The sequence below is a fragment of the Bos indicus x Bos taurus genome, chromosome 8 (assembly GCF_003369695.1).
Source record: "Bos indicus x Bos taurus breed Angus x Brahman F1 hybrid chromosome 8, Bos_hybrid_MaternalHap_v2.0, whole genome shotgun sequence".
NCBI classification, from domain to species: domain Eukaryota; kingdom Metazoa; phylum Chordata; class Mammalia; order Artiodactyla; family Bovidae; genus Bos; species Bos indicus x Bos taurus.
Genome location: NC_040083.1, coordinates 9,466,968 through 9,493,585, shown reverse-complemented (window position 1 = coordinate 9,493,585; position 26,618 = coordinate 9,466,968). Strand labels below are relative to the sequence as shown.

The 26,618-nt window shown below is 43.8% G+C and overlaps 1 protein-coding gene and 1 long non-coding RNA gene across 14 annotated transcripts in view; one reads left to right on the top strand and one right to left on the bottom strand.

The window, feature by feature from the left end:
* HMBOX1 (homeobox containing 1) overlaps nt 1-20,976 on the top strand; it is a 192,620-nt gene extending 171,644 nt beyond the window's left edge. For 2 of the 13 annotated variants that reach the window (XM_027549016.1, XM_027549017.1), the window contains 5 exons: nt 13,801-13,883; nt 15,801-15,896; nt 16,752-16,840; nt 17,076-17,147; nt 18,724-20,976. In XM_027549016.1, the coding sequence (XP_027404817.1) occupies nt 13,801-13,883; nt 15,801-15,896; nt 16,752-16,840; nt 17,076-17,147; nt 18,724-18,861 (478 nt within the window). In that variant the 3' untranslated portion in view covers nt 18,862-20,976. Of the gene's footprint in view, nt 1-13,800; nt 13,884-15,800; nt 15,897-16,745; nt 16,841-17,075; nt 17,181-17,577; nt 17,700-18,723 lie in introns of those variants that run through there. The other 11 variants (XM_027549013.1, XM_027549014.1, XM_027549019.1 and 8 more) reach the window with 9 other exon arrangements.
* LOC113896906 lies at nt 1,597-26,369 on the bottom strand. The gene is made up of 5 exons (XR_003512177.1): nt 26,262-26,369; nt 25,815-25,939; nt 17,540-17,723; nt 16,512-16,609; nt 1,597-1,790 (listed from the first exon to the last, which is right to left on the bottom strand). It is a non-coding gene; the product is annotated as an uncharacterized LOC113896906 (long non-coding RNA).
* Nucleotides 26,370-26,618: the final 249 nt, after the last annotated feature.

Genomic DNA, 26,618 nt, shown 5'->3' with positions numbered 1-26,618 from the left:
CATTTCCATTTGTTACCAGCTTATGGTATCTCATCTCATGTAAATGATTTTGCCACTTTTCATTTTAATTCTTTGCTGTCATTGTCTTGCAAAGTGATCATTTGGTTTCTCTCTGAAGATATTCACTGGTCATTCGGCTGACAATGTCCTTTGTCTATAAAGTGTAGTGCCCTTAGGATTTATTTTATTGCTTTTATATTACTACCTGTAGATTTCTGTTTACATGTCTTTCCCTTTTTAGTCTTATAAAATGTCTAGGGCTATAAACATTCTTACATGGGACAGAAGTGTATTTCAGAACAGGTGCCTTTCAGAGTCTTAAAGCCAAGTTCTCCCACAATTTATCCACCTGGTAACAGTAGAAATATCTAATCCTTTGACATAATTTAAGGATGAAATGCCAGAAGGTGAATAATAGATAGTATGTACTATTCCTAAGGCTGTCTTGATTTGGTGGAAGGGAGGAAGTGGTGCCTAAACCCAGGAAGTGAGGGTGTCTTGAATTTTTATTACCATCCCAATGTCTCTTGAATTTTATCTTTCCTTGTAGTCCCATGCCTTAGCCTGCTTCAGATCCTCTCCTCAGCTTTTACCACAGCTGCATAACTAACTTTTACCTCTAGTATCACCAGAGATACTGCCATACAAAATGTGTTTGATCATATAATACCCTTGCTTAAAAAACTTTGTCCAGTTGCCTGAAGTTAAGTGCAAACTCTATTATACTCTTTAAAATATGGACCCAATATTTTTCTTCAGTTTGATCCCCAGTCACCCATCTCGGGTTTCCCTGGTGACTTGGAGGGTAAAGCGTCCGCCTGCAATGCGGGAGACCCGGGTTCAATCCCTGAGTCGGGAAGATCCCCTGGAGAAGGCAATGGCGCCCCACTCCAGTACTCTTGCCTGGAAAATCCCATGGACGGAGGAGCCTGGGAGGCTGCAGTCCATGGGGTCGCTAAGAGTCGGATACGACTGAGCGACTTCACTTCACCCATCTCATGTACATTCATCCACACTGAACTCCTCATTCTCAGAACATTTTAAGCTCTTTTATAACTCCCTTCCTTTTATATTTTGCTTCCTTTGCCTCATGCTATTTTACTTTATCCACCCTCCACACTCTGCCTTCAAGAAACCTGCACAAATGTTGATTCTTCTCTGTTCCCATATACTACATTCATTCCACAAATACCATGCATCTTACAGTGAACTCTAGAGTGTGTTTTGTAACATACATATATCCCCAGTATTTACATTAGGAGGCTCTGCCAATTGCTTGGTATAAACTAGGACTCAGTCAACATTTTGAGTTGACTAAATGATTAATTACATCTAAAATCAGTCATTAGACTTATTTCTCAACTTTACTGATAGTCTATTGGTTATGTATAGTTCAAAAATAAACACTACTAACATAATTGTATTCAGCTATGTCTGAGTATAAAACCTCTGAGTGAAGCAAGGGAAGACAGTGCATTGTACAATACGGTAAGATCCCAACTGCTTTTCTCCTGAAAGAAGTATTGTCGGTTTCACTAAAGGCCTTAACTGAAACCAATGTTTTCTGTTTTCCCCTTTGTTTCTTTCTTACATTAATTTATTCCTTCACATATACCTTTATTCAGCCATCTTTTGATCAGACAGTTGCTTACTGAGTGTCTGTTACAGGCCAGGCAGGTTCTCTGGACTTACATAGCTCCTCTTACAGGTAACTAGATAGAAACTATAGTTACTAATTTCTTGGATACTTCCTTTTTTCTGACAGTTGCCATGTCCCCTTCACAAAACACCTGTGAAAAAAACATAGAGTTTTTAGTTAACATTAAACTCAGATGAGCCAATAATGTGATACGGTCCTGGACTGACTATATAATTTACTGTCTAAATGGGATAATGTAGGGGAATGAGAGTGCATGCTAAGTCACTTCAGTCATGTCCAGCTCTTTGCTACCCCATGGACCATAGCCCACAAGGCTCCTCTGTCCATGGGATTCTCCAAGCAAGAATACTGGAGTGGGTTTCCATGCCGTCCTCCAGGGGATCTTCCCAACCCAGGGATCAAACCAGTGTCTCTTAGGTCTCCTGCATTGGCAGGTGGGTTCTTTACCACTAGCACCACCTTGGAATGAGGGGCCAGGGGTTGTTAATAATCCAGGATAAAAGCACTATTTCGGGCAAACCCTGAATATAATCCTTATAGTCTAATCAGATTGCATTACTAGCTGCTTTTTGTTGTCTGAGCACATCTTAGGTTTTTATGTTTGTTTTTATTGATAATTTTGCCCTTTCCTCTCCAATGCCTGAAGCCTGTGCATCCCTCAGAAGAGATCCAAAGCAGTAAGCTTTCCCAGAGCAGTATAGTCCATAGAGATAGCTCTCTAACCTGGATTTATTTAACATATCATTTAATATTTAATTAGCAGCTAGACATATTCTGACTTGTCACTGTTTTACTGTTTTGACTGTTCTTTTGACTCCTTTTGTTTTAACTTCATATCTGATGTCCTCAACTGAACTGTGTACTGTTAAGATCAGGGTCATTTTTGAACTTACATCTACCTCTCAGACACATACTTATGCTCATGTAATACATACTGGGTGAACATTTTATTTCCTGACCTGCCTTTGTCTTTCCTGAAAATTCTTTCACTTTGCATCAATATTGTGTAGCTGTCTGCCCCCTACCACCACCAAGAAGAAAGCTTTAAGAGCTTTGTAATTCTTTGCAAAAAAATTTTAACTATTACATTTTAAATTTAAATACTTACCATGAGGTATTTTAAAATATATTACTTTATCAGTTTACCTTATACTATATATATTTAATTAATATATTGTAAACATTGAAACATTACAGAAAGATGAAAGTAGTAATCACAGTCCAGTGTACACACCTGCAGCTGTATTAGCACATTTTAAAGAAAATTGATATTTCTGATAGGCCTACATTTCTTATAATAAGTCTTTAGCAGAAAAGAAAGGATTAATTGCCAAGCTTAGAGATTTAGAACTATAGTTAGTACATTATATTCTTGAACCTTTTATTTGGAAGGTTTGATTTGGAAGGTTACCAATTTGTTTTTATTCTGACTATATTTTATATAGTTAAATACTAAGTACAAATTAAATAACATTTTTACAAAAATTTTTAACACATTACTCGTATATGCCCGGGTAGCTCAAACAGTAAAGAATCTGCCTGCAATGCTGGAGACCTGGGTTCAATCCTTGGGTCAGGAAGATCCCCTGGGAAAGGGCATAGCAACCCACTCCAGTATTCTTGCCTGGAGAATTTAATGGACAGAGGATCCTGGTGGGCTCCAGTTCATGGAGTCAAAAAGAGTCCGATACGACTGAGCAGCTAACACAACAATCATAAATGCCACAACTGCAACTTCTTATTTGTTGTTTTGTTCCGTTACCAAGTGGTGTCCAACTCTCTGTGACCCCATGGACTGTGGCACTCCAGGCTTCCCTGTCCTTCATTATCTCCCTGAGTTTGCTCAGACTCATGTCCATTGAGTCAGTCATGCCATCCAGCCACCTCATCTTCTGTCGTCCTCTTCTCTTCTTGCCCTCAAACTTTCCCAGCATCAGGATCTTTTCCAATTAGTCAGCTCTTTGCATCAGGTGACCAAAGTATTGGAGCTTCACTTCAGCATCAGTCCTTCCAACGAATATTCAGGGTTGATTTCCTTTAGGAAATGACTGGTTTGATCTCCTTGCTGTCCAAGGGACTCTCAAGAGTCTTCTCCAGCACCACAATTTGAAAACATCAGTTCTTTGGCACTCAGCCTACTTTACAGTCCAACTCTTATATCTGTACATGACTACTGGAAAAACCATAGCTTTGACTAGATGGAAGTTTGACAGCAAAATGATGTCTCTGGTTTTTAATATGCTGTCTACATTTGTCATCGCTCTTCTTCCAAGGAGCAGGCATTTTTCAGTTTCCTGGTCTGCAGTGATTTTGGAGCCCAAGAAAATAAAATCTCACTGTTTCCACTTTTCCCCATCTGTTTGCCATGAAGTGATGGGACTGGATGCCATGATCTTAGGTTTTTGAATGTTGAGTTTTAAGCCAGCTTTTTCACCTTCATTAAGAGGCTCTTTTGTTCCTATTCTCTTTCTGCCATTAGGGTGGTCATCTGCATATCTGAGGTTATTGATATTTCTCCTGGCAATCTTGACTCCGTCTTGTGAATCATCCAGCCTGGCATTTCACGTGATATACTCTGCATATAAGTTAAATAAGCAGGGTGACAAAATATAGCCTTGATGTACTCCTTTCCCAATTTTGAACCAGTCTCTCATTCCATGTCTGGTTCTAACTGTTGCTTATTGTCTTACGTAGAGGTTTCCCAGGAGGCAGGTTAGGTGATCTGGTATTCCCATCTCTAAGATTTTTCCACAGTTTGTTGTGATCCACACAGTCAAAGGCTTTAGTGTAGTCAATGAAGCAGATGTTTTTCTGGAATTCTCTTGTTTTTTTATGATCCAGCAGATGTTGGCAATTTTGATCTCTGGTTCCTTTGCCTTTTCTAAATCCAGCTTGTACGTCTGGAACTTCACGGTTGACGTACTGCTGAAGCCTAACTTGAAGGATTTTGAGCATTACCTTGCTAGCATGTGAAATTAGTGCAGTTGTGCGGTAGTTTGAACATTCTTTGGGATTGGAATGAAAACTGACCTTTTCCAGTCCTGTGGCCACTGCTGAGTTTTCCAGATTTGCTGGCTTATTGAGTGCAGCACTTACACAGCATCATCTTTTAGAATTTGAAATAGCTCAGCTGAAATTCCATCACCTCCAACTAGCTTTGTTCCTAATAAGGCTTCCTAAGGCCCACTTGACTTCCCACTCCAGGATTCTGGCTCTAGGTAAGTGAACACACCATTTGGTTATCTGGGTCATGGAGACCTTTGTTGTACAGCTCCTCTGTGTATTCTTGCCACCTCTTCTTAATCTCTTCTGCTTCTGCTAGGTTCTTGCCATTTCTGTCCTTTATTGTGCACATCTTTGCACAAAATGTTCCCTTGCTGCTAAGTCACTTCAGTCGTGTCTGACTCTGTATGACCCCATAGACGGCAGCCCACTAGGCTCTGTCCCTGGGATTCTCCAGGCAAGGATACTGGGATTCTCCAGGCAAGGATACAGGCATTTCCTTCTCCAGTGCATGAAAGTGAGAAGTGAAAGTAAAGTCGCTCAATCGTGCCCGACTCTTACCGACCCTATGGACTGCAGCCCACCAGGCTCCTCCGTCCATGGGATTTTCCAGGCAAGAGTACTGGAGTGGGTTGCCATTGCCTTCTCCAAATGTGTCCCTTAGTATCTCCAATTTTCTTGAGATCTCTAGTCTTTCCCATTCTGTTGTTTTCCTCTATTTCTCTGCATTGTTCACTTAAGAGGCTTTCTTATCACTCCTTAATATTCTTTGGAACTCTGCTTCTTTTCTCAGTTATTTGTAAGTCTTCCTCAGACAACCACTTTGCCTTCTTGTGTTTCTTTTTCTTGGGGATGGTTTTGAACACCACCTCCTGTACAGTGGTATGAACCTCCATCCATAGTTCTTCAGGCACTTTTGTCTACCAAATTTAATCCCTTGAATCTATTCATCACCTCCACTTGTATAATCATAAGAGATTTGATTTAGGTTATACCTGAATAGCCTAGTGGTTTTCCCTTCTTTCTTGAATTTGAGCCTGAATTTTGCAATAAGGAGCTGATGATCTGAGCCACAGTCAGCTCTGGGTCTTGTTTTTGCTGACTGTATAGAGCTTCTTCATCTTTGACTGCAAAGAATATAATCAGTCTGATTTTGATATTGACCATCTGCTGATGTCCATGTGAAGAGCTGTCTCTTGTGCTGTTAGATTAGAAGAGGGTGTTTGCTGTGACCAGTGTGTTCTCTTGGCAAAACTGTTAGTCTTGGCCCTGCTTTGTGTTGTACTCCAAGGCCAAACTTGTCTGTCATTTCAGGTATCTTGACCTCCTACTTTTGCATTCCAGTCCCCTATGATGAAAAGACATCTTTTTTCGGTGTTCTAGAAGGTCTTGTACATCTTTATAGAACTGTTCTACTTCAGCCTTTTCAGCATTACTGATTGGGGCTAGACTTGGATTACTGTGATGTTGAATAGTTGCCTTGGAAATGAACAGAGATCATTCTGTCGTTTTTGAGATGGCACACAAGTACTGCATTTCGGACTTTTTTGTTGACTGTGAGGGCTGCTCCATTTCTTTGAAGGGATTCGTGCCCATAGTAGTAGATATAATGGTCATCTGAGTTAAATTCCCCCATTCCCATCCGTTTTAGTTCACTGATTCCTAAGATGTCAATGTTTACTCTTACCATCTCCTGTTTGACCACATCCAATTTACTTTGATTCGTGGACCTAACATTCCAGGTTCCTGTGCAATAGTGTTGTTTATAGCATTGGACTTTGCTTTCACCACCATACACATCCGCAAAAGGGCATCATTTCCACTTTGGCTCATCTCATCATTCTTTCTGTAACTGTTGCTCCACTCTTCCCCAGTAGTATGTTGGACACCTGCCACCTGGGGGGTCTCAGCTTTCAGTGTCATATCTGTCTTTTCACACTGTTCATGGGGTTATCAAGGCAAGAATACTGAAGTGGTTTGCCATTCCTTTCTCCAGTGGACCACGTTTTGTCAGGCCCTGACTACCAGGGACATGCCCCTCAGCCACTCCATGTAGCAGGACGACACGTCTGGTGCCCTGGTTGTTCCACTGCTGGTCCTCATTAAGCGTGTGAACCTTCACTGGCTGCTGGTATTAGCCAGCCTGCCGCCCGGGGGCGGGCAAAGGCTGTGGAAGTCACTGGGAAGGGGATCCAGAGAAGGCTGAAGCTGGGCGTTGGAGGATGCCTAGCCTCTCCGCTGCCGCTGGGTGCCCTAGCTGGGCTCTGGTCCCCACCTGTCCTCTCCTCTTGCTCTTGGCCATTCTTTTCCAGGCCAGGTGAGCCTGGCCCCTGAGGAGGGTGCTTAATGCTTCACAGCCTCATACCCCACCATGCCAGGGACTGGGGGCACTGGTCAGTACGCTGCTCATGCCTCCTCCATGGTCTCCGCAAAGCCCATTTCTGACTTGTCACCTCCTCAGGCCCTGTTGTGCTAGGAAAAATTGTAAATTCTTATTTAGCTTCCAGAAATACTGTGGTTTTATTCTGTTACTCACTAGAATGGCAGTCACAATCCTAGTATTTTCTAGATGATTCAAATCCATTTTTCAAAACAAGTTATTTAGGGAGTTAGATTAATAAGCTACTTCTTAATTGTTTAAATGTTTTCCTCATGTTCTTTTATTTTAAAATAATGTATTTTCATTTTAGAAATTCAATAGAGAAGTAAATATGTAGAGCAGAAAGTGAAAATCCATCTTAATTACTACCAATGTTTCCCTGTCTTCTACCCCAACCCCCACTCACCCAACCCCAGGATTCTTGCTCCCAAGACATAATCATTTGTACCAGTTTAATATGTACCCTTCAAAGCTGTGTTGTGATAACTCTACATATACCCTTGATGGTCAGCAGTTCATTTACAGTGATAGCCATTTCTTTTGGAGGCCCCTGCACTGGGCTGGTGGTGACTCTGTCCATCATTATTGAGGAGGACAGCTCATCATTGAGGAGTGCAGATGAGGGTGAGTCAGACTTGGACCTGGTTTCAGGTGGCTCTTGGTGTAGCAGGGGAGAGAGGTGTACAGTGATAACTATAATACAGGACGAAAAAGGTCTGAGAGAGGAACAGGTGAAGTGCTGGATTCACAGGATGAGGAAATTACCTTTGACTGGCCAAGAGGTGACAGTGGAGCTGTATGGTGACAGACAAGATGGTTTGGAGGCAGGGAGGCAAAGAGCATGTAAACGGACAGTAGAAAGGCGCAGAGATGCAGGGGTTGACGAGGCTGTTCCATTTCCCCAGACTAGCATGCATATATGAGAGCAGCAGTAGATAAAGCTGCAGAGGCAGTTTGGGGGAGAAGGGGACTCTGAACACCTCTATAATAAATCTTTAAAAAAATTTTAATAGAATAGCAGCATGACTGGAGATACACATTTAGGTATATTAATCAGACATTAGATGGAGTAGAGTGTCAGTCACAGGCTTTGCAATAATTTGGAAGAGTTAGCACAATAAGGTATAGTAGCCATTGAGCTGTTGCCGAAATGGGACCTCTAAGTCTTAGCAGCTACCACATTCCATCAAATCTAGGAAGGCTTTGATTGTATGACACACTTTTATTTTATATACTGGCATGGGGTAGGTGGGATGCTGCCAGTTAATTTTCAGACACAACGAATTATAAGATGTATCCTAATTTTAGAATCGTAATAATGAAGAAATATGTATCATAAAATGAGTGAAATAGAGTAAATTATGAGGGCACAGGGAAAGGATATGCAGGTGAGACAGGGTGCTCAGCGCTGGTGCACTGGGATGACCCTGAGGGATGGGATGGGGAGGGAGGTGGGAGGGGGGTTCAGGATGGGGGACACATGTACACCCATGGCTGATTCATGTCAATATATGGCAAAAACCACCACAGTATTGTAAAGTAATTAGCCTCCAATTAAAATAAATTTTTTTTAAAAAATAAAAGATGTGCAGGAAAGAAAGGAGACATGAGAAAATGAAACAGGGCAGGATGATGAGATCAGAGACACAAGTGGAGAAGTAGACCTCAAAGAGGAGACTGCATCTTCCTCTTCCATGAGATGCAGAGGTGAACGAGCAGTGACTCAGAGACATACAGAAGTTGAGAAGCTAAAAACATTAAACAAATCCTAGTAATCTCCATCTTGGTAAAAGAGGAGGCAAAGTGAAAGTGAAGTCGCTCAGTCGTGTCCCACTCTGCGTGACCCCATTGACTGCAGCCCACCAGGCTCCTCCACCCATGAGATTTTCCAGGCAAGAGCACTGGAGTGGGTGCCAAGGGCATCTGCAAAAAAGAATGACAGTGGTAGGTCTAAGGGCTTGAGACTTAAGCGTGGAAAGGTTTCAGGAAAGAGGAGCATGAAAAATAGAGGATTATAGACGGTTGGCTAGAAGAACAAAAAGCATTCCCATCAGAAACAAAGGGCCTAGTTAAGGTCGAGAAACACAGGGTTATAAAGAAGTCACTTGGCCCTGTTTTATAACTTTGCCCAGGAACTCTTGGTACCCTGATTGAAGGATGGAAGAAAACAAGTGGAAGGTGCTTTCTGCAGGGTGGGAGATTGGCAGGACAGGTATGGTGGAAGGACAGAGAAGCTGAGTAACCAGAATTTCTCCTAAGAGATGCTGTTGTTTGTTTTCTTTTTTCTATTGAAGTATAGTTGAATTACAGTGTTAACTACTACTGTACAACAAAGTGACTCAGTTACACACACACGCATATATGCACACACACACGTTCACTTTCATACCCTTCCTCATTAAGGTTTATTACAGGATATTGAACACAGTGGCCTGTGCTGTACGAAGTCCTTGTGTCTCCATTCTCTGTGTGCCAGTTGCATCTGCTAATCCCCGATCCCCACTCCTCCCCTCCTTCACCCCCTAACCCTTCAACCACTAGTCTATTCTCTGTGTCCCCTGATGCTGTTTGTTTCATAGACAGGTTTATTTGTGTCATATTTTAGATTCCACACTTAAGTGATATTGTATGCTATTTGTCTCTTTTTGACTTACTTGAGTTTGGCTTCCCTTGTGGCTCAGACGGTAAAGAGTCTGCCTGCAATGCAGGAGGCCCAGGTTCGATTCCTGGGTCGGGAAGATCCCCTGGAGAAGGCAATGGCACCCCACTCCAGTACTCTTGCCTAGAAAATCCCATGGATGGAGGAGCCTGGCAGACTACAGTCCAAGGGGTCACAAACAGTCAGACACGACTGAGCGACTTCACTTTCACTTAGTATGATAATCTCTAGTTGTCCGCATGTTGTTGCAAATGCCATTATTTTCGTTTTTTCTTATGACTCCACTTGTCTGTCGATGAACATTTAAGTTGCTTGTCTTCGCTATTGTGGATAGTGCTACTATGAACATAGAGCTGCATGTATCTTTTGAATTATCATCTGGATGTATGCCCAGGAGTGGGCTTCCTGAATCATATGGTATCTCCTAAGAGATACTGGTGCTTCAGCTTGCCATGGAATTCAGGATGAGAAGCGAGATGAGGTCAGAAGAGTGATAGACGAACAGGTTTTTTAAGTTGGGGAAGGGTTTTAAAGGATTCAAGACTAGTGTAAAGAAGAAATTTGAAGAGGTGGAGTAGGTGAGTAGAAAGTTGACTAGGGAATTTCAGAATTTCAGATTTAGATGTGGAGTTCTAAGTCATCTTGAATCTTGAAATGTGCTGTCTTTCTAAAACGCAGCCAGGAGTGTATCTCTGTGCGGTTTTTAAAACCTCTATTTCAAGATGAAATCTTTATTACGTATGGAACATCACAAGGTGGCCCATCCTACTCCTCCAGACTAGCATCTCTCATTTTTTCTTGTGAACCCTGTATTCTAACCACACTGAACTCTTCTCCATGCCCAGAATCATCAAGACTTTAATCTACCTTTTTGCCTTTGCTCATGCTTTTTCCCTTTCATGAAAAGTTGTTCTTTTTCTTTGCTTTGCAAACTCCTATCTTGTCTTCGAGAGGTAACTCAGATGACACTTCCTCTGCCAAGTCTCACGGCAACACTGAGCACACCTTCCTCCGTTCTCCCACCTCCTCTGTTCAGACAGCCTATGGAATCTCATCACAAGAGCAGCGATATGTGTCTCTTCAGTAGATTATGGGCTTCCCTGGTGGCTCAGATGGTAAAAAATCTGCCTGTTGTGCAGGAGACCCAAGTTCAGTTTCTGGGTCAGGAAGATCCCCTGGAGGTAGAAATGGCTACCACTCCAGTATTCTTGCCAGGAGAATTTGATGGACAGAGGAGCCTGGCGGGTTACTAAGAGTTGGATACGACTGAGCAACTGACACTTTCACTTGAGCGACTAACACTTGCACTTCACTTTCAGTAGATTATAAACTCCTTGTGGTTTCTCATTCTCTTCTTGACCCACAGTGGATGCATATAACATTAGATACTTAGTATCTGCTTTTGTTGTCTTTGTTGCTGAATTTTAAATGAATGCGCTGATCCTGTGCTTTTCAAACATTAATGTGCAGTCACATTACCTGGAGATCTTGTTAAAATTCAGATTCTCATTTAGTCCAAGGCAAGATCTGGGATTCCCTTTTCTAACAAGCCCCTGGGTAATGACTGTGCTGTTGGTTAATGGAAACTAATCCAGTGTCTTTGCCCAAATAAAAGCAGAGGTGGAGTTAACATGAAGTCAATAGGAATGTGGAAGTGGAGCAGTGACTTGGAAGAATCCTCAGGATGAACATGGAAGGTCTAAAAATGATAGCAGAAAATCACGTGGAAAGAGATGTGCAAATCCCGGACTGAAGCAGGAGACCGCCGTGTGGGGTGGTGGCTGCACAGCTGCATTGATGGAGTCCTGCCGCTTACATTGTAGAGAAGGAAGGGCTGTTAGCTGACGGCAGCTGCTGTTTCGGGGCTCCAGCGAAGGATGCTCTCCACACGGAGAGGTTGCGGGGCAGAGGAGCTGTACCGCCGAAGGCAGGGCTCACGCGAGGTTAGGGGCCTCCCAACAGAAGAGCACTGTCACCAGTGCAGACAGAGGATGGGGGAAGGGAGGCCCCAAGGAAGTGAGAGGAACTAGGATGTGACAAGGAATCACTTCCTGACCTTACGTTTCCGGGTTCAAAGCACAGATATTCTGCTTTCCTTTTTGAAAACTCATAGGTGACAGAACAAGTAGTACTAATAAGCATTCTGTTTCCACATATAGTGTCACAGGTCTGATAATGCCAAGGATGGGTTCAATAAACCCAGTTTCTTTAAGTACTATTGTACAGAAGTAATATATGCATTTTAGCGTATGGAAAAAGGCAAAAATAAATCTTAAAATGTTTAAATTTCCTACTTATCCCTTTCCCCACGATAAGGTAATCAACCTTGATGTGTACCCTTCCAGCTTTATCCATGCAGATTTTTTATGAGGACGTTTTATTAGAGGATAAGTATATCAATATTCTGATACTTAGTCACTTAGGTTTTTTTTTAATTGGAGGATAATTGCTTTACAATGCTGTGTTGATTTCTGCCGTACAGCAACTAAATCAGCCATAAGTATGCATATGTCCCCTCCCCCCACCCTTTATCCATGCAGATTTAAGTACACATATGCAGGAATTTTTTTTCTCTTTTAGATTTTTATGTTGGAGTATAGCAGATTAACAATGTTGTGACAGTTACAGGTGCACAGCAAAGGGACTCAGCCATATATATATATGTATACACACACATGCATCCATTCTCCCCCAGACTCCCTTCCTATCCAGGCTGCCACGTAACACTGAACAGAGTCCCCTGTGCTATACAGTAGGTCCTTGTTGATTATCCATTTTAAAAACAGCAGTGTGTAGATGTCCATCTCAAGCTTCCTAACTATCCCTTCCCCCACTCTTTGCCCCTGGCAACCGTAAGTTAATTCTTTTTTTTTTTTTTTTTATTTTATTTTATTTTTTTTTCCCTAATTTTATTTTATTTTTAAACTTTACATAATTGTATTAGTTTTGCCAAATATCAAAATGAATCCGCCACAGGTATACATGTGCTCCCCATCCCGAACCCTCCTCCCTCCTCCCTCCCCATACCATCCCTCTGGGCCGTCCCAGTGCACCAGCCCCCAGCATCCAGCATCATGCATCGAACCTGGACTGGCAACTCGTTTCCTACATGATATTTTACATGTTTCATTGCCATTCTCCCAAATCTTCCCACCCTCTCCCTCTCCCACAGAGTCCATAAGACTGTTCTATACATCAGTGTCTCTTTTGCTGTCTCGTACACCGGGTTATTGTTACCATCTTTCTAAATTCCATATATATGCGTTAGTATACTGTATTTATGTTTTTCCTTCTGGCTTACTTCACTCTGTATAATAGGCTCCAGTTTCATCCACCTCATTAGAACTGATTCAAATGTATTCTTTTTAATGGCTGAGTAATACTCCATTGTGTATATGTACCACAGCTTTCTTATCCATTCATCTGCTGATGGACAAGTTAGACAGGAATTTTAAAAATTTCTTAACAGTACTTTTTACAGGCACATTATTCTACAGATTGGTTTTTTTTTCCCCACTTAGGACCACGTCAAGAACATCTCCTCAGGCCAGTGAATAGTTTTTCTAGTCCTTTTTAAATAGCTGTGTATAAATACAGATGTCTCATAACTTGTTCTATCATTCTCCTACTGATGGACAATTGGGTAATTTCCAAGTTTTGCTACTACAAACAAGACACGAAAAGAGTCCTGTCGTCACCAGTGCCTCAGTAACGGAAGTCTGGGATTTCAACCAGCCACCCATATCACAAGTAACGTTTATATCCAGTACATCTTTTATCGAAGCCGAGCAGTGGCTAAACCTGTCGTATCCAATATAGTAGCCACCAGTCACATGTAACTGTTTAAATTTACTAAAATCAAAAATCCACTTCCTCCATCACATCAGCATCATTTCAGGTGCTCAGCAGCCACATGTGAGTAGTGGCTGCCCGGTTGGACAGACTGTTTCTATCCTCATAGGAAATTCCATCAGACAGCCTGGACTAGACATTAATATTACATCCTAGAAAAGGACATCTTTTTCAGTGAGCCTGTGTGTTAAGGAGAGCACATTTCTAAAAGTACAAACTTTGTGTCTTAATTGATTGCCTCTGCAGTTACTTCAATGAGAATCAATACCCAGATGAAGCAAAGAGAGAAGAAATTGCAAATGCTTGCAACGCAGTGATACAGAAGCCAGGTAAGGCAGTGAGCGCGCCTGGCTCTGGGCTGCGCTCGGACCAGCATTTGGGACCTCAGTCTCTTACTCATCCCGGTGGTGCTCTTGGCTCCGTTCCCACCATCCTCCTGTGGATGGTCATTGCTCTGTCTTGTTCACACTGTACTTCTGAGGGGGTGATTACACTACTCCAAATTAGGCTTTATGTGGGAAAGTTCCAGTGAGTGTCCTTGCTTGAGATGCGCAACCTTGAAATTACTAGTTTTAAAGAGTGTATCGATTTCTTTTTCCAAAAATACAGCATAAACATACCAGTTTCAAAATAGTTTGAAAGTTGGCATACTTAATCAAGATTTGTTAATGTAAATATTAAGATAGTTTTGTAAATATTAAGATAGTTTTGTTTTGTAACTGTTGAAAATTGTATAATTCTGTATTTCTGTTTAAAGAAAGAATTCTTTATGGAGCAGACTTCTTCCCATTTCTACATTGGGATGACTTCTTAGCTTGGAGTATTTCCATTCTGAAGTCTAGTTGTTCCTATGCAAGTCAGCAGAGCCCCTGAAACACTCATACGTCGTGTGCTAAAATGTTCTTCCACAGATTATGGTGGTGGTGGTGTTTTTTTTTAAAGCAGAAACCATTCTCAGTGAAGAAGAATTGATCTCCATTTGGCCAGTTAATTGGATTGGCTTAAAGGATACATACCAAAGTATCACTTTTTTATGTTTTAAGTTTTATCACTGTTTTGTGATAATTAAATACTAATTTATTCTCCCTTAGTTAGAAGCCAGACTTCTAACCGTCCAGAACATACACACTCAGCTACGACATCGGTACCCTTACTTCTCACAGGCCAAAGCCCTGGCCCTAACGCTGTACTGGATGGAACTCAGGCTCTTCCTGGAAAGTATTTAACCTCCGTGCATCAAGTGCCTGACCTGTTTTCTGGTCCCACTACCCACTGAGGGCTAAAAGCCAAAACAGAAAACGATGAAGGAGAAGGATGGTTGCCATGTTGGTAACCGTGGTGCTATCCGTAAACCGTCACATTTGACAGCAGTTTGCAACTTGAATTGTGCTGTGTGTTCCAGTGTAGTTACAATACAGATGGGCATAGTGACCTCAGTCTTAAGAAGACATGGAGAGTGGTCCCTGTCAAGACAGCAGGAAACTAGTTTATACAGGGCCTTAAAGATGTAAGGGGACTTCAGCTATCTGGGAATGTGGTAAAGAAACAGATTCATCTGAGTAAATGATGCTAATTAAATGAACCTTTCATGTTACTGTCATATGAACTTTGAACGCTAGCAGGCTGAATCCTTTAATATTTTATGTTGGAATTCATATTGTGTGACTTTCTGAATTGAAGCATTTTGTGTTATTAGAGCTGTCTGTATGTTTATTTATCCATCCTATCCTAAGTTGCTTCAGTCATGTCTGACTCTGTGTGACCCTATGGACTATAGTCTGCCAGGCTCCTCTGTCCATGGGACTTTCCAGCAAGAATACTAGAATGGGTTGCCATGCCCTCCTCCAGGGGATCTTCCCAACCCAGGAACTGAACCCATGCCTCTTGTCTCCTGCATTGGCAGGCGGGTTCTTTACCACTATTTATATGTTTATTCTGGAGAAGGAAATGGCAGCCCACTCCAGTATTCTTGCCTGGAGAATCCCATGGACAGAGGAGCCTGGCAGGCTGTAGTCCATGGGGTCACAAGGGTCGGACACGACTTAGCGACTAAACTACCACCACCATATGTTTATTCATTCAGTAATTAAATCTATATATAGTACTAGATCATGCTAAAAAAAAATTCTATATCTGTTATTCTGGCAATAAATGCAGTGAAAAGAACATTTGGGGGAAAAAAAGTATTGTCCCTTAAAACTAGCCTCAGATACAGATTTTCTGAATTTTATGGCATGTCTTCACAGGCAAAAAACTGTCAGATCTGGAACGAGTTACCTCCCTGAAAGTATATAATTGGTTTGCTAACAGGCGGAAGGAGATCAAGAGAAGAGCCAATATCGGTAATGTATCCGAGAGGCTGCTGTCTCTCTGAAGGCAGTCCTGGGCCTTGTGTTTAAGAGTGACTTCAGTTTAGAACTGCAGGTCTAAATGAGACTACCGTTTAAGCCTAACAAGAACTGCCCTTATGTTTTTCTTCATTGTATTTTTATAATGTGAAGTTAATATTAATCATACTATTTGTATTGTACTAAGAATGGCATTATTTCTAAACCTCATCATTCTTAATGTGCAGGAATCTGGAATTAGACATGATCTCTGATCAGTTACTCCTGTGGTGCAGATGAAAGCTACCTATGAGGCCTTGAAGGGGGAATGTGACACCCTAAGCCTTTTCATTGTTACCAGGCTATGACCCAGAGGCTAAGAAACAGCTGATTAACAGAATTGGAATAAAAGCATCTTAATATACAGGGAACCTAGTAAAAAGCAAGATTGGAAAAATAAAGCATTTAAGAAACATGAATTGATGAGATCAGGATGGTGGGCTGGTTTTGAGCTTCTTAAATTGTATTTCACTTATAAACTTACTTCTTCATCATGACAATCCTCAAATGCTTTATAGAACCCCAAGACAGGAGAGCCATTTAATTAGCTGGTAAGTATGAAGCACCTACCAGTCAGCCACTCAGATGTACACACGAAGCAGCAGGGGCTCCAGAAGGGCAAATGTGTTGTTCCTCCCCCGACCGCTGTGCCATTGAATTCCACCTGTCTGCAATTGAGAAGAAACAGGACTTAGTCTAGGGTTTTGTTTTAATTGCATTCTTATTTCCTCAATACAGATTCAGTGTTTAGACCTTTATGATATGGTAACAGAAAATTTAGGGATCTGTTTGCTTTTTTCGAAGAAGCAGCAATCCTGGAGAGTCATGGGATAGATGTACAGAGTCCAGGAGGCCACTCCAACAGTGATGACGTGGACGGCAATGACTACTCGGAGCAGGTGAGCCACGGAGCAGGTGCTGCTGGGTACAGAGCGGGTGGGGTCGTATGACAACTCAATTCTGTGGGTGCGCTTTGTCCGGGGTGGGGGGGTGGGGGTGAGCTAAGGTCCCTTCAGCTCTGCTCATGTGTCTAGTTAGATTTTCATATAACTTTAATGTGGTTAAGATTCAGTTGTCCTGTTGAATTTGTGAGAAATCCTTATTCACCCACACGGATTTATTGTCATACAACAGGATACTTGGCAAGTACGCAATGGGGAGGAGGAGGAGGGAAGAAGTTCAGAGGGAGGCAGAGAAGCAGAGAAGGTAGAAGAAGAGAGGAGGATCTGATCCAAACAAGCAAGTTCCACCATCCACCACACACACACTCAATGTCTGAGAGGTGCTAGGGGCTTCGGGCAGCCGCGGCCCTGCCTGAACATGAATCCACCTGCACAGTGGAAGGGCCTACCCGCTTCGGCCCCGTGCCGTGGGAGCCCTTGTGCTGAGACCATGGTCCCTCCAGAGTCTCTGGCACATGGACACACACACACCCTCTCATAAATGCATGTCTGCTCACCTCACCCTGACTTCCTCTTCATTGCTTAAGGGGGAAAATATATTTAATTGTAGCCACTGGATGGAATAATTCAGTAACTAAGAATGTAGGAGTTTTTCCTCACTTAAAGATTTAAATTTTCTAAGGATTTTAAACTCACTCCATTTGGAATGTGAAGAGAATTGTGGTCTCTTCCAGGCACCAGCGGGAACACATTTGCTCTTTCCTGGTCAGTGCACCCTGCTCGGCCAGCTCGTAAACAAGAGTCCACCATGCTCTCCTGTTCACCGTCCTGCAGCTTGAGCGTAGACACTGCCAGAGTCCCTACAGTTCCACGCTGATCCCTGTTTAAACCAAAGAGCAGCCTGTGAGAATGAACAGTGTTGCCTATACTTCCCAAGGCTTTCTCCACACACCTCCCCCCACCAAGAACCCCCAGTCAGAGCTGCACATTTCACTCTAGAGAACGTTCTGGGAGTCTAAGCAGAAATATCCTTGTTAGTTGACCAGTGTAGATGGATCATTTCCATCCTTTTTCCAGAGGCCCTAAGGGCAGCACATACCATGCTTTTTTCCCAGGAAGGGACTTGCCCTTCCCAAAGCTTTCTGCTGCAGAGTCCCCTGAAGATGACAGGTGAGAAACTTCCACCTTATTTGTAACACCAGCTTCAGTGCCTGATGAACACCCTGCGGTGCAGCTTCCTTTACAGCTGTGTTTATCACACAGCAATGTGGAAGGCAAGCTTCACACCTTCCAAGTAAGACACCTGCGCTTCCCTCCCCCAGCTCCTCTTACAGCCGGAGAGCGTAGCCACTTCCGACAGTTACCCTTCTCGCCTGTTGTAACTGAGAATTTGGAGTTTTAGGAGGGTTTTGGCTTATTTTCTACTAAAATGCATTTTTATCCATAAGGTGTTGGTATCTGTAGTTTTGTCTGGTTTTCTCAGCTGAGTAGAGAGATCCTGTGAATTGTAATAATCTGTAAGAGCACCCATCCAGAATGTAAGCTCACTAGTGTGGCCCTCAATCACTAGTGCTATGGTGGTTGCAAACCTGGAATGGTCCGGGTTTGATCATCATCCCCAGCAGTCTTTCTGACAGAAGGAAAAATTCTCAGCCAAAAAAAACACTTTAGTGCTTTTTATCTGCTGAACCATCGAAATGCCAACCAGTAGTCTCTGGACCTGTATCCATTCAGTGTCTACTTAAATACATTTCACCTCTACCCTGTCATGACCCCTCCCACGAATGTTCTGCTTCCCCTTGCCCCAGCATGCTTTTCTGTGAGCTGCCGGATCTCACCAGTCCCTCAATAACATCTGCTTCTTCTTTCTGCACGTCTAGGATGACAGCACTAGCCATAGTGACCACCAAGACCCCATCTCGTTAGCTGTGGAAATGGCAGCAGTCAACCACACTATCTTGGCACTGGCCCGACAAGGAGCCAACGAAATCAAGACAGAGGCCCTGGATGACGACTGATGAGGGAGGGCTGAACGCAAGAAGTTATCTTAGTTTAGACGTAGCACCTTAGCAGACTTTCCTCGGTCCTTAACATGTGTTCTTACAGTATAACTTGCAGTTTCTTGTATGTCAGTTAGCCCTTAGGGTCTTGTTCTGTGAAGATGGCATGGTGCCCTCAGCCTTTGCATATACTCTCTCAGTATTAATTCCCAGTAACTAATAACCAACCAACCAACCAAACTTCCCTCTCCCAGCCCCCGAGGCTAGAAAATCTTGCTGCTCTGTCTTAGCATTCCAAGAAAGTGCTTCCAGGTATTTAGCTAGCCCTCAGTTCTCAAATAGTAGGCTCCGTGTAAAACCTTGGGTACCTTTAGACTCCTGTAACACTAGTCTCTACCCCTCTTCCTTCCCCAAGACTGGTAGGATGCAAGCTGAGGTAGTGTGGCCAAGATTGACAGACGCCATTTGGGGAGTGTCCGCAGAGTAAAAGGAACACTAGAAACCCCCCCCTCCACGTGGGAATAATTGATTTCCAGCTGCAATAAGCCGTGCCTCATAATAGTCACACCGTGGCTAGATTATACTTCTTTGGGTGCTGTGCTAAGACAGTGGAAAAACTCGATCTCAGATTTTGGTTGATGTTAACATGCCTGACACAGACATCCTTTGCTCTCACAAGCTGTGTGACTGAGTAGATAAAATACTGCCTTCTGCCTTTGGGACCATGATTAAACAGAAAAATGACAACAAAAAAAAAAGTTAAAAAAAAAAACCCACAAAACCCAGCTTGAGAGCATTGGGAAAAACCATGAGCCGAAGGTGTAATGATGGTGGGTGTTATTAGAACCACTGTACAGTGCGTGGCGCAGGCACGCCCACCGGGAAGGTGCCGGAAGTCACGCGGAAGCGGCTCTGCCTCCTGTCTGTGTCCCCTTTCCTTGCTACCAAAAACACAGAAAGGTGATTCGAGGATGGAGCTAAGGCCAACAGTGAGTGAACGAACATCCAGTCCCTGTAGCCATTAAACTGAAGCCCCCTCAACATGAGAGGTTGGTAGAGGACTCTGTAGTGGGATTATGCCTGCTGACTGTCACAAGCGCAAATGCTTTCCTAAATAGGAGCAGAAAAAAGCAGGGGACATTTGCAATTTCTGTGGCGGGTCTGGGAGATATGACTTGCTTTGGTGTTCTCTTTACTCTGTCCTTGTAGAGGTGTGAAAAGCTATATTGCTACAGGCAATTTATTTAATAATTGGAAGCCATATTGATAATGGATGTGGTAATATTTGTAAAGTTTAATCTACTTTAAGCAGCAGTAACTAATGGAATTTTTTTCCTTGATCACATATGTAGCACTTTTGTTACTTTTTAAAGATATTTATATTTGATAAATCTTTTTTTCATTTTGAGAACTCAAAATACCAAACAGTGAACTTGCGTTAGAAAAGTCACCCTGTGATCACCTTGTCATCCAGTAGCGAAATGATGAACTACTCATGCATCCAAGAATATTACATCTGCCGGCCTCGTATGAAAATGATCTCTTGGCATCTCGATTAAAGGACACAGTGTCACGGTGCGTAAGAGGAACAGCCTCCAGTGTAGGCTGCGTCTGAAAGAGGCACGGCCGCTCTGTATTTCCTGCCTCGCTCCACCTCTGTGAACAACAAAACCTTGTTTAAAGGGGAATATGCAGAGGGCTGGCTCTTAAGCAAGGTTTCGTCTGTCTGTCCGTCACCTGTAAATGATTTGTAAGATTGAAGGAGGGGGTATTTCCTGACCTCTTCACCCTTCCTCACCCACCAAATGTTTTCAACTTAAAACGATTGAGAGAGAGAGAGAATGACTGGCCTTCCTGTTTTCCCTTCCTCATCAGTGAGATTCTGAGTATCCGCCAGCTTCTGGCTGGTCTCGCTCCACCTAAGGCACCTGCTGATGCGCTCGCCTCCGTGTCTGTCCATCCTGCTTATGTCAGTGTGAGGAGGCCTTTGGGAGGCATGGAGGTGCTGCCTCTGTGGGTCCGTGACTTTATAGAGCTACAGGCAGGACCTGCTCTTGTCCTAGGATTTCAGGGGGAAAATGTATATATATTTTTTCCAGCTTCCCAGAATTGAAGTAAAGTGGAGTAGTCTTTTTCTGTTTCACTGTATTACTTGAACCAACAAATTCAAGAGTAGCATTTGTTGTTCTCAGGAATGACCCGCCCTCCCCCACCCCCCACATTCATCTTCTTCTTGGTGTGTTTGACTTTTTATTGCAATTAGACTGTGTTAGCTTTCTTTCTTTTGATATTATTTAGAAAAAATATAACGTGTCTATCTTTCCATCTCGGTGGAATTTTTGTCTACTTACTTTCAGTTAAATCAGAAAGAAGGAGAGAGAAAAATATACTGTCTGACAAGCTGCATCCATGATTTATTGTAAGGAGATTATTATAATTGATAGCTTCTTTATGATGGGATTGCTAGTATCATCTGTTCTTGCTGGTTCCTTTTAAAGAAACAGACTCAAACTATAAAGGCAGCTGCAGTTTCTAAAGAAACAGAGTGATTTCCAGAGAAGAGCCAAAAGGTTTCAGTGTTTTAAGACCTTTCAGGAAGGAAAGAAAGCTTCGGAGAATAAAGGTGAGTATCCGTGAAGGGAGTACCAGGTGCTACCCAGAAATCTGGAAAAAGTGAAAGAAGGTGTTTGCCAGGCAGGGTAGCAGCTCCTTGGGTTCAGTAGGAGCAAGAGGAAGGAGCCTTCACCCCTTTCATTAAAGACAACTGCCGGTCTGCTCTTAACTGCCACTGCCATATGTTTAACTTCAGCTTCCTCACCAAGAGTGAAAATTTAGTTCTTTGGGTCTTCAGTTTAAATCTACTATAGGTTTTCGGTCATCAGCTTTAACTCCGCTGTCTTCTCTGGGCTACCTTAGTTCTTACCATGGCATGTGGAGTTGCCATTAATGAGTAATATCTTTGGGGAGTAAATTTTTTTCTTCAGCTTTTTCAGGTTTAAAGGGTGGTATTAAAATAGAAACCCTAAGTTGCTCTCTGAAGGGAAGATAGACTCTTTGAAAACAATCCCACTGTGTGCTTGTGGCTTTTCTGTCCTCTTTTCTCACTTCCTGCTGTACATTTTTCAGGCCCCAGAGGACTGTTTCAGGGGCTGCTGCTTCCCAGGTGAGGAACCCTTGCAAGCAGTTCCAGGTAACTTATTTTTTTTTTAAGACGCTTTCATTGAATTACTGCAGTCAGATGCGTAAACTTCCTCCCCTTCTTAAAACAGAGCCTTACAGAGGAAACTTTGAAAGGTGGACCATCCTAATGCCATTTTTGCATTAAATGAGAACCTTAACACCAGATCAAGGCCAGTTGGTACCAAGTAAACAGTGTGGTTTATTTCAGAAGGGTTTGTAAGGCTGGAGTAAAGCTTAGGGCAGTTTTCTTCATAATCTCGGTCCTCTGAGTGTTAGCTTTTGAGTATTAGAGGAGTGTGGTTAGCTTCTCCCACCTTCGGGGTCTGTAAAGTTCCCACAGTCTGGTGTTTGGCGGGGTAGATCTTCCCCACATCCCCATTGTCTTTCATAGGAAGACCACTTAAGTCCAATCGAGGAGATGGGAGAGTCCGTACCCAGGCCTATAGGGTTGCAGCAGTCTGTGACCAGCAGCTCCTCTATCCAGATGGCCAGGTATGTCTTTACCTCAAAAGGGACAACTCATGAAGAGCTAGCGACAGAGTTGTTTCAATTCTCCCTGTTTGGCCTTTGTACAATTTCAACTAGCAGGTATAAGAAAATCGTCTTTCATTTCATCAGAAATCTACAGGCACATCCTCTCTGTCTGTGGTTAACTCCTCTTCTCTTTGGGCTCCAAACCAAGGCCTCCTCTCGAGCTGACTTCCTGCTGGAATTTTCTCATCTTCTGCAGCAGGCAGAGTAGGGGGTGTGGTCCATCTCGTCACACAGGAGAAGGAGTGTTTACTCCTTCCTGTCTTGCAGCTCTGCTTTTTGACTAGCTACTTATTCCAGTGACCAGCCATTCTCTCTGCCCACCCAGTGGGAATAATCCCTTTTTTCATAAATGAGCCCCGACCCCCGTCCTAAAAATGTGAATATCAAGTCCTTCTCTCTCTTTGGTCTTAAGAACAATTTGGGTAGAAGCAGTCTTCCCATGCAACTATGACTCTGCCTTTTAAAATTGCTTTTTGTTTTTGTTGTCAGAGAACCACCAGAAGATTTTTTTCCCCAGTGAGTCTCAACAGATTCTTAGGCAATAATTTCTCTTGTTGATGACTTTGTGCACAGTCGTGCGCGCTCTGCATTGAATAGCCTGACCCTCTACTTGTGCATTGGTTTTCTGTGCTAACCTGTCTGTGATTTAAATCTTAGGTCAGAGTGGTGATAGAGTTTGTCATTTTGTTGTTGTGATTACATTAGTGTTTTACTACTGTATTCATTGGGGCTGCGTTGAGACCAGCCAAGTCCATTTATAGCTTTACTGAGCCGCATTTGTTTGTCAGGATTTCCCAAGTGAAAGTTGGGCGCACTGACCAGCTCCTGCTGGTGGTATCTGTTTAGGGGTGGGATGCGGGGTGGGGGGAGGAGTTACAGAAAACATTCCTTTTTGTGTGTTCTCTAAATAACAAGGGTGTTTACTCAGGATTTGGGGATCAGTTGTTCAGTTCGGTCGCTCAGTCGTGTCCAACTCTTTGACCCCATGAATTGCAGCACGCCAGGCCTCCCTGTCCATCACCAACTCCCACGTTCACTCCAACTCATGTCCTTCGAGTTGGTGATGCCATCCAGCCATCTCATCCTCTGTCGTCCCCTTCTCCTCCTGCCCCCAATCCCTCCCAGCATCAGAGTCTTTTCCAGTGAGTCAACTCTTCGCATGAGGTGGCCAAAGTACTGGAGTTTCAGCTTTAGCAGCATTCCTTCCAAAGAAATCTCAGGGCTGATCTCCTTCAAAATGGACTGGTTGGATCTCCCTGCAGTCCAAGGGACTCTCAAGGGTCTTCTCCAACACCACAGTTCAAAAGCATCAATTCTTCGGTGCTCAGCCTTCTTCACAGTCCAACTTTCATATCCACACATGACCACAGGAAAAACCATAGCCTTGACTAGACAGACCTTTGTTGGCAAAGTAATGTCTCTGCTTTTCAATATGCTGTCTAGGTTGGTCATAACTTTCCTTCCGAGGAGTAAGCGTCTTTTAATTTCATGGCTGCAGTCACCATCTGCAGTGATTTTGGAGCCCCAGAAAATAAAGTCTGACACTGTTTCCCCGTCTATTTCCCATGCGGTGATGTTAGCCACATTAAGTTTGGCAAACTGAGTTATGTGCTCTGGAAACCCTCTTTTTCCTGGTCTCCATACTGTCTAGTTGACCATTACCCGCTAATACCTAAGGTACCCAGTTGAGAGCAGAAGGGTTTACCTGCAAGGCAGCAATGAGTGCCCAGGCTCTCCTGAGGGAAAGTTTCCCCAGAGCTGAGGGGGCCCTTCCTTTTCTAGTCCTGTGGTCTCCTTCACTATATGCTTCTCTTCCCAAAAGAATGCTAATCACTTTAGAGAAAAGATCTCCTTATCCCTCTTAAGAGAAACTGCGAACCCCCCGCGCTCAGGTGGTGGGTTTCTAAACGCATCAAGCCCACAAGCCCATCTTCCCCCACAGAAACCCCCTCACAAACCAGCCATACAAGAGGCCGTTCTTCATGCTCGCTGGCTATCCATGCCAGCTGCTCATCTTGCCATCTCAGAGGCTGACTTGCTACACGCTTATAAATTGAGAACTTTCCATATCAGCTGCATTCCTCCTCCTCAGTGGGGAGGAAAAACAGCAGCAGAAGGAAAGCTAACAACCTGAGAAATCTAGGTTTCTATAATAATGCTTTTCTTTTCTAATCAAGAGGGGAATAAATGTAGGAGAGAAGAGAGGGAAAATCTGGCTGCACCCGAGGACCCTACATCCTGTGCTCACCCAGAGACCTCGAGGACTCTGGTAGGCACCCTGGGAGTGCAGGCATGTCCGTCCTGGACTTAGTTACCTCGTTCTTTCCGTGACACCTGGGGCCAAGCAGCGAGCAGAACTAAATCTAGTTCATTCCATTCAAGTGAACTCAGTTCACCACCTGCATTTCACACCCACTGACTCACTAGCCAGCTCCCAAACACCAAGCAGAAGGGCACTTTGGCGGGGCCTCTGCCCTTGTCTCCTGGCATCCCATTTACTTGGAGAGCTCTGGGAGCCGTTTGCCCTCATCTGGACAGCAGTGTTGTGCCCGCCAGTGGGTGTGGGGGCAGCAGTGGGACAGGGACACCAGCCTCAACTGGCGCTTCAGACACCTCGGGATACCGGCTCCCTTGATTCTGTTCTCATTTTCTCTCTCTTAAATAAAAATGGCTCTCTACAGCCATAATTAACTCTCAAATTCACATTGGTGTGCTGTGATCAAATGAAGGTTTGCCTGAATCCTTTCAAAGTGTAACCATGGTAATTGAGGGGGGTGGAGAAGAGTGAATATATAAAAATATAATGACAATTGTTCTGAATGACTGAGTGTCCTCCTGACATGTAATTAGCTGTTTTAGCAAGATGTAGATTGGCATGGTCATAATTAAAAGGATTTCTGTCCTTTATGTGACTGGAGATGGCAGATCTCCCGTTCCCTGTTCCCTTTGAGCTCTAATGCTCCCTGGAACGGTTGGAACAGTAACTCAGTAAACTGAAATAATGACATAGTGTTTGCGTCCGCGCCGAAGTGAAAGGAAAGGATTTGGAGTGATTTCAGCTCCCAAATGGAAGCCTTTGATTAGTGCTCCCCAGTTGACTTCTAAGTCGCACTAAACCTCTCCCTCACATCCGGTCTCGGCCTGCTCCATCTTTGGGATTCTGACTCAAGTTTCTGCCGAACAGAGTCTACCACCGCGGCGCCTCCAGGCCACTCTGTCCCACGTGCTGACCAGCTCAGGTGCAGCGTTGGCCTTACCTGAGGCTTCCTGCTTAACAGACTGCGGAGAATTCTCCATTTCTCCGAGGTCTCCATTGCTGTCACCATCAGAACATGTTTTTCAGACAAGAGCTTGCACTTGAGCTAAATGAGATTTTCATAACCTAGGGCAGAAGACATGGCATGAACACACTTGAATGAACCAAAACGTAAAGCACGATGCGGCCTGAGTGGAGTGCTGGTGTCTGCAGTGTCCCACCACTGCCGCAGGGTAGGGCCTGTCTGAGTCTCACCCAGGTCTGCTCACGTCACTGGCGGTTCCCAGCTTCCTCGTGTCAGCAGCCTCTGGTTCTCCAACTTTCCCCCCTTGTACTGCCATGTCAGTGGGATTGTCCCCCGGCCCTTCCCCACCCACCTCGTCCCTTTGAACACCATGGGGTCTTGACACCGTACACAGCTTCCTGCCCACAGAGCCCGCATTCTCACCTGGAGGCCTCAGGCTGGACGGGAGCCGCCGCCTCGCTCTCTGAATGGGCCTCGTTTGGTTTCCCCGTCACTTCAGTTGCGCGATGCGGAGTGAGTCTACGTGAAGACCAGCACCAGCAGAGTGCCAGGGGCCCCTCACAAGCTGCTTCACCAGAGGCTCCTGACCACGCTGGTGAGCCTGGCCCCTAAGCCCTTTCTTCTTCAGGCCTGGATACTCCAGGGCGGGGCAGCAGCCACCCTAGAAAAAACACAGCTCTTGTTTTTGTTCACAGTTTGCTGCTGACCCTTGTGCAGCAGCCTTGCCCCCTCATAGGAGAGGGACTCCTCCTCCAAACATTAAATGTCAGTTCCATCAAA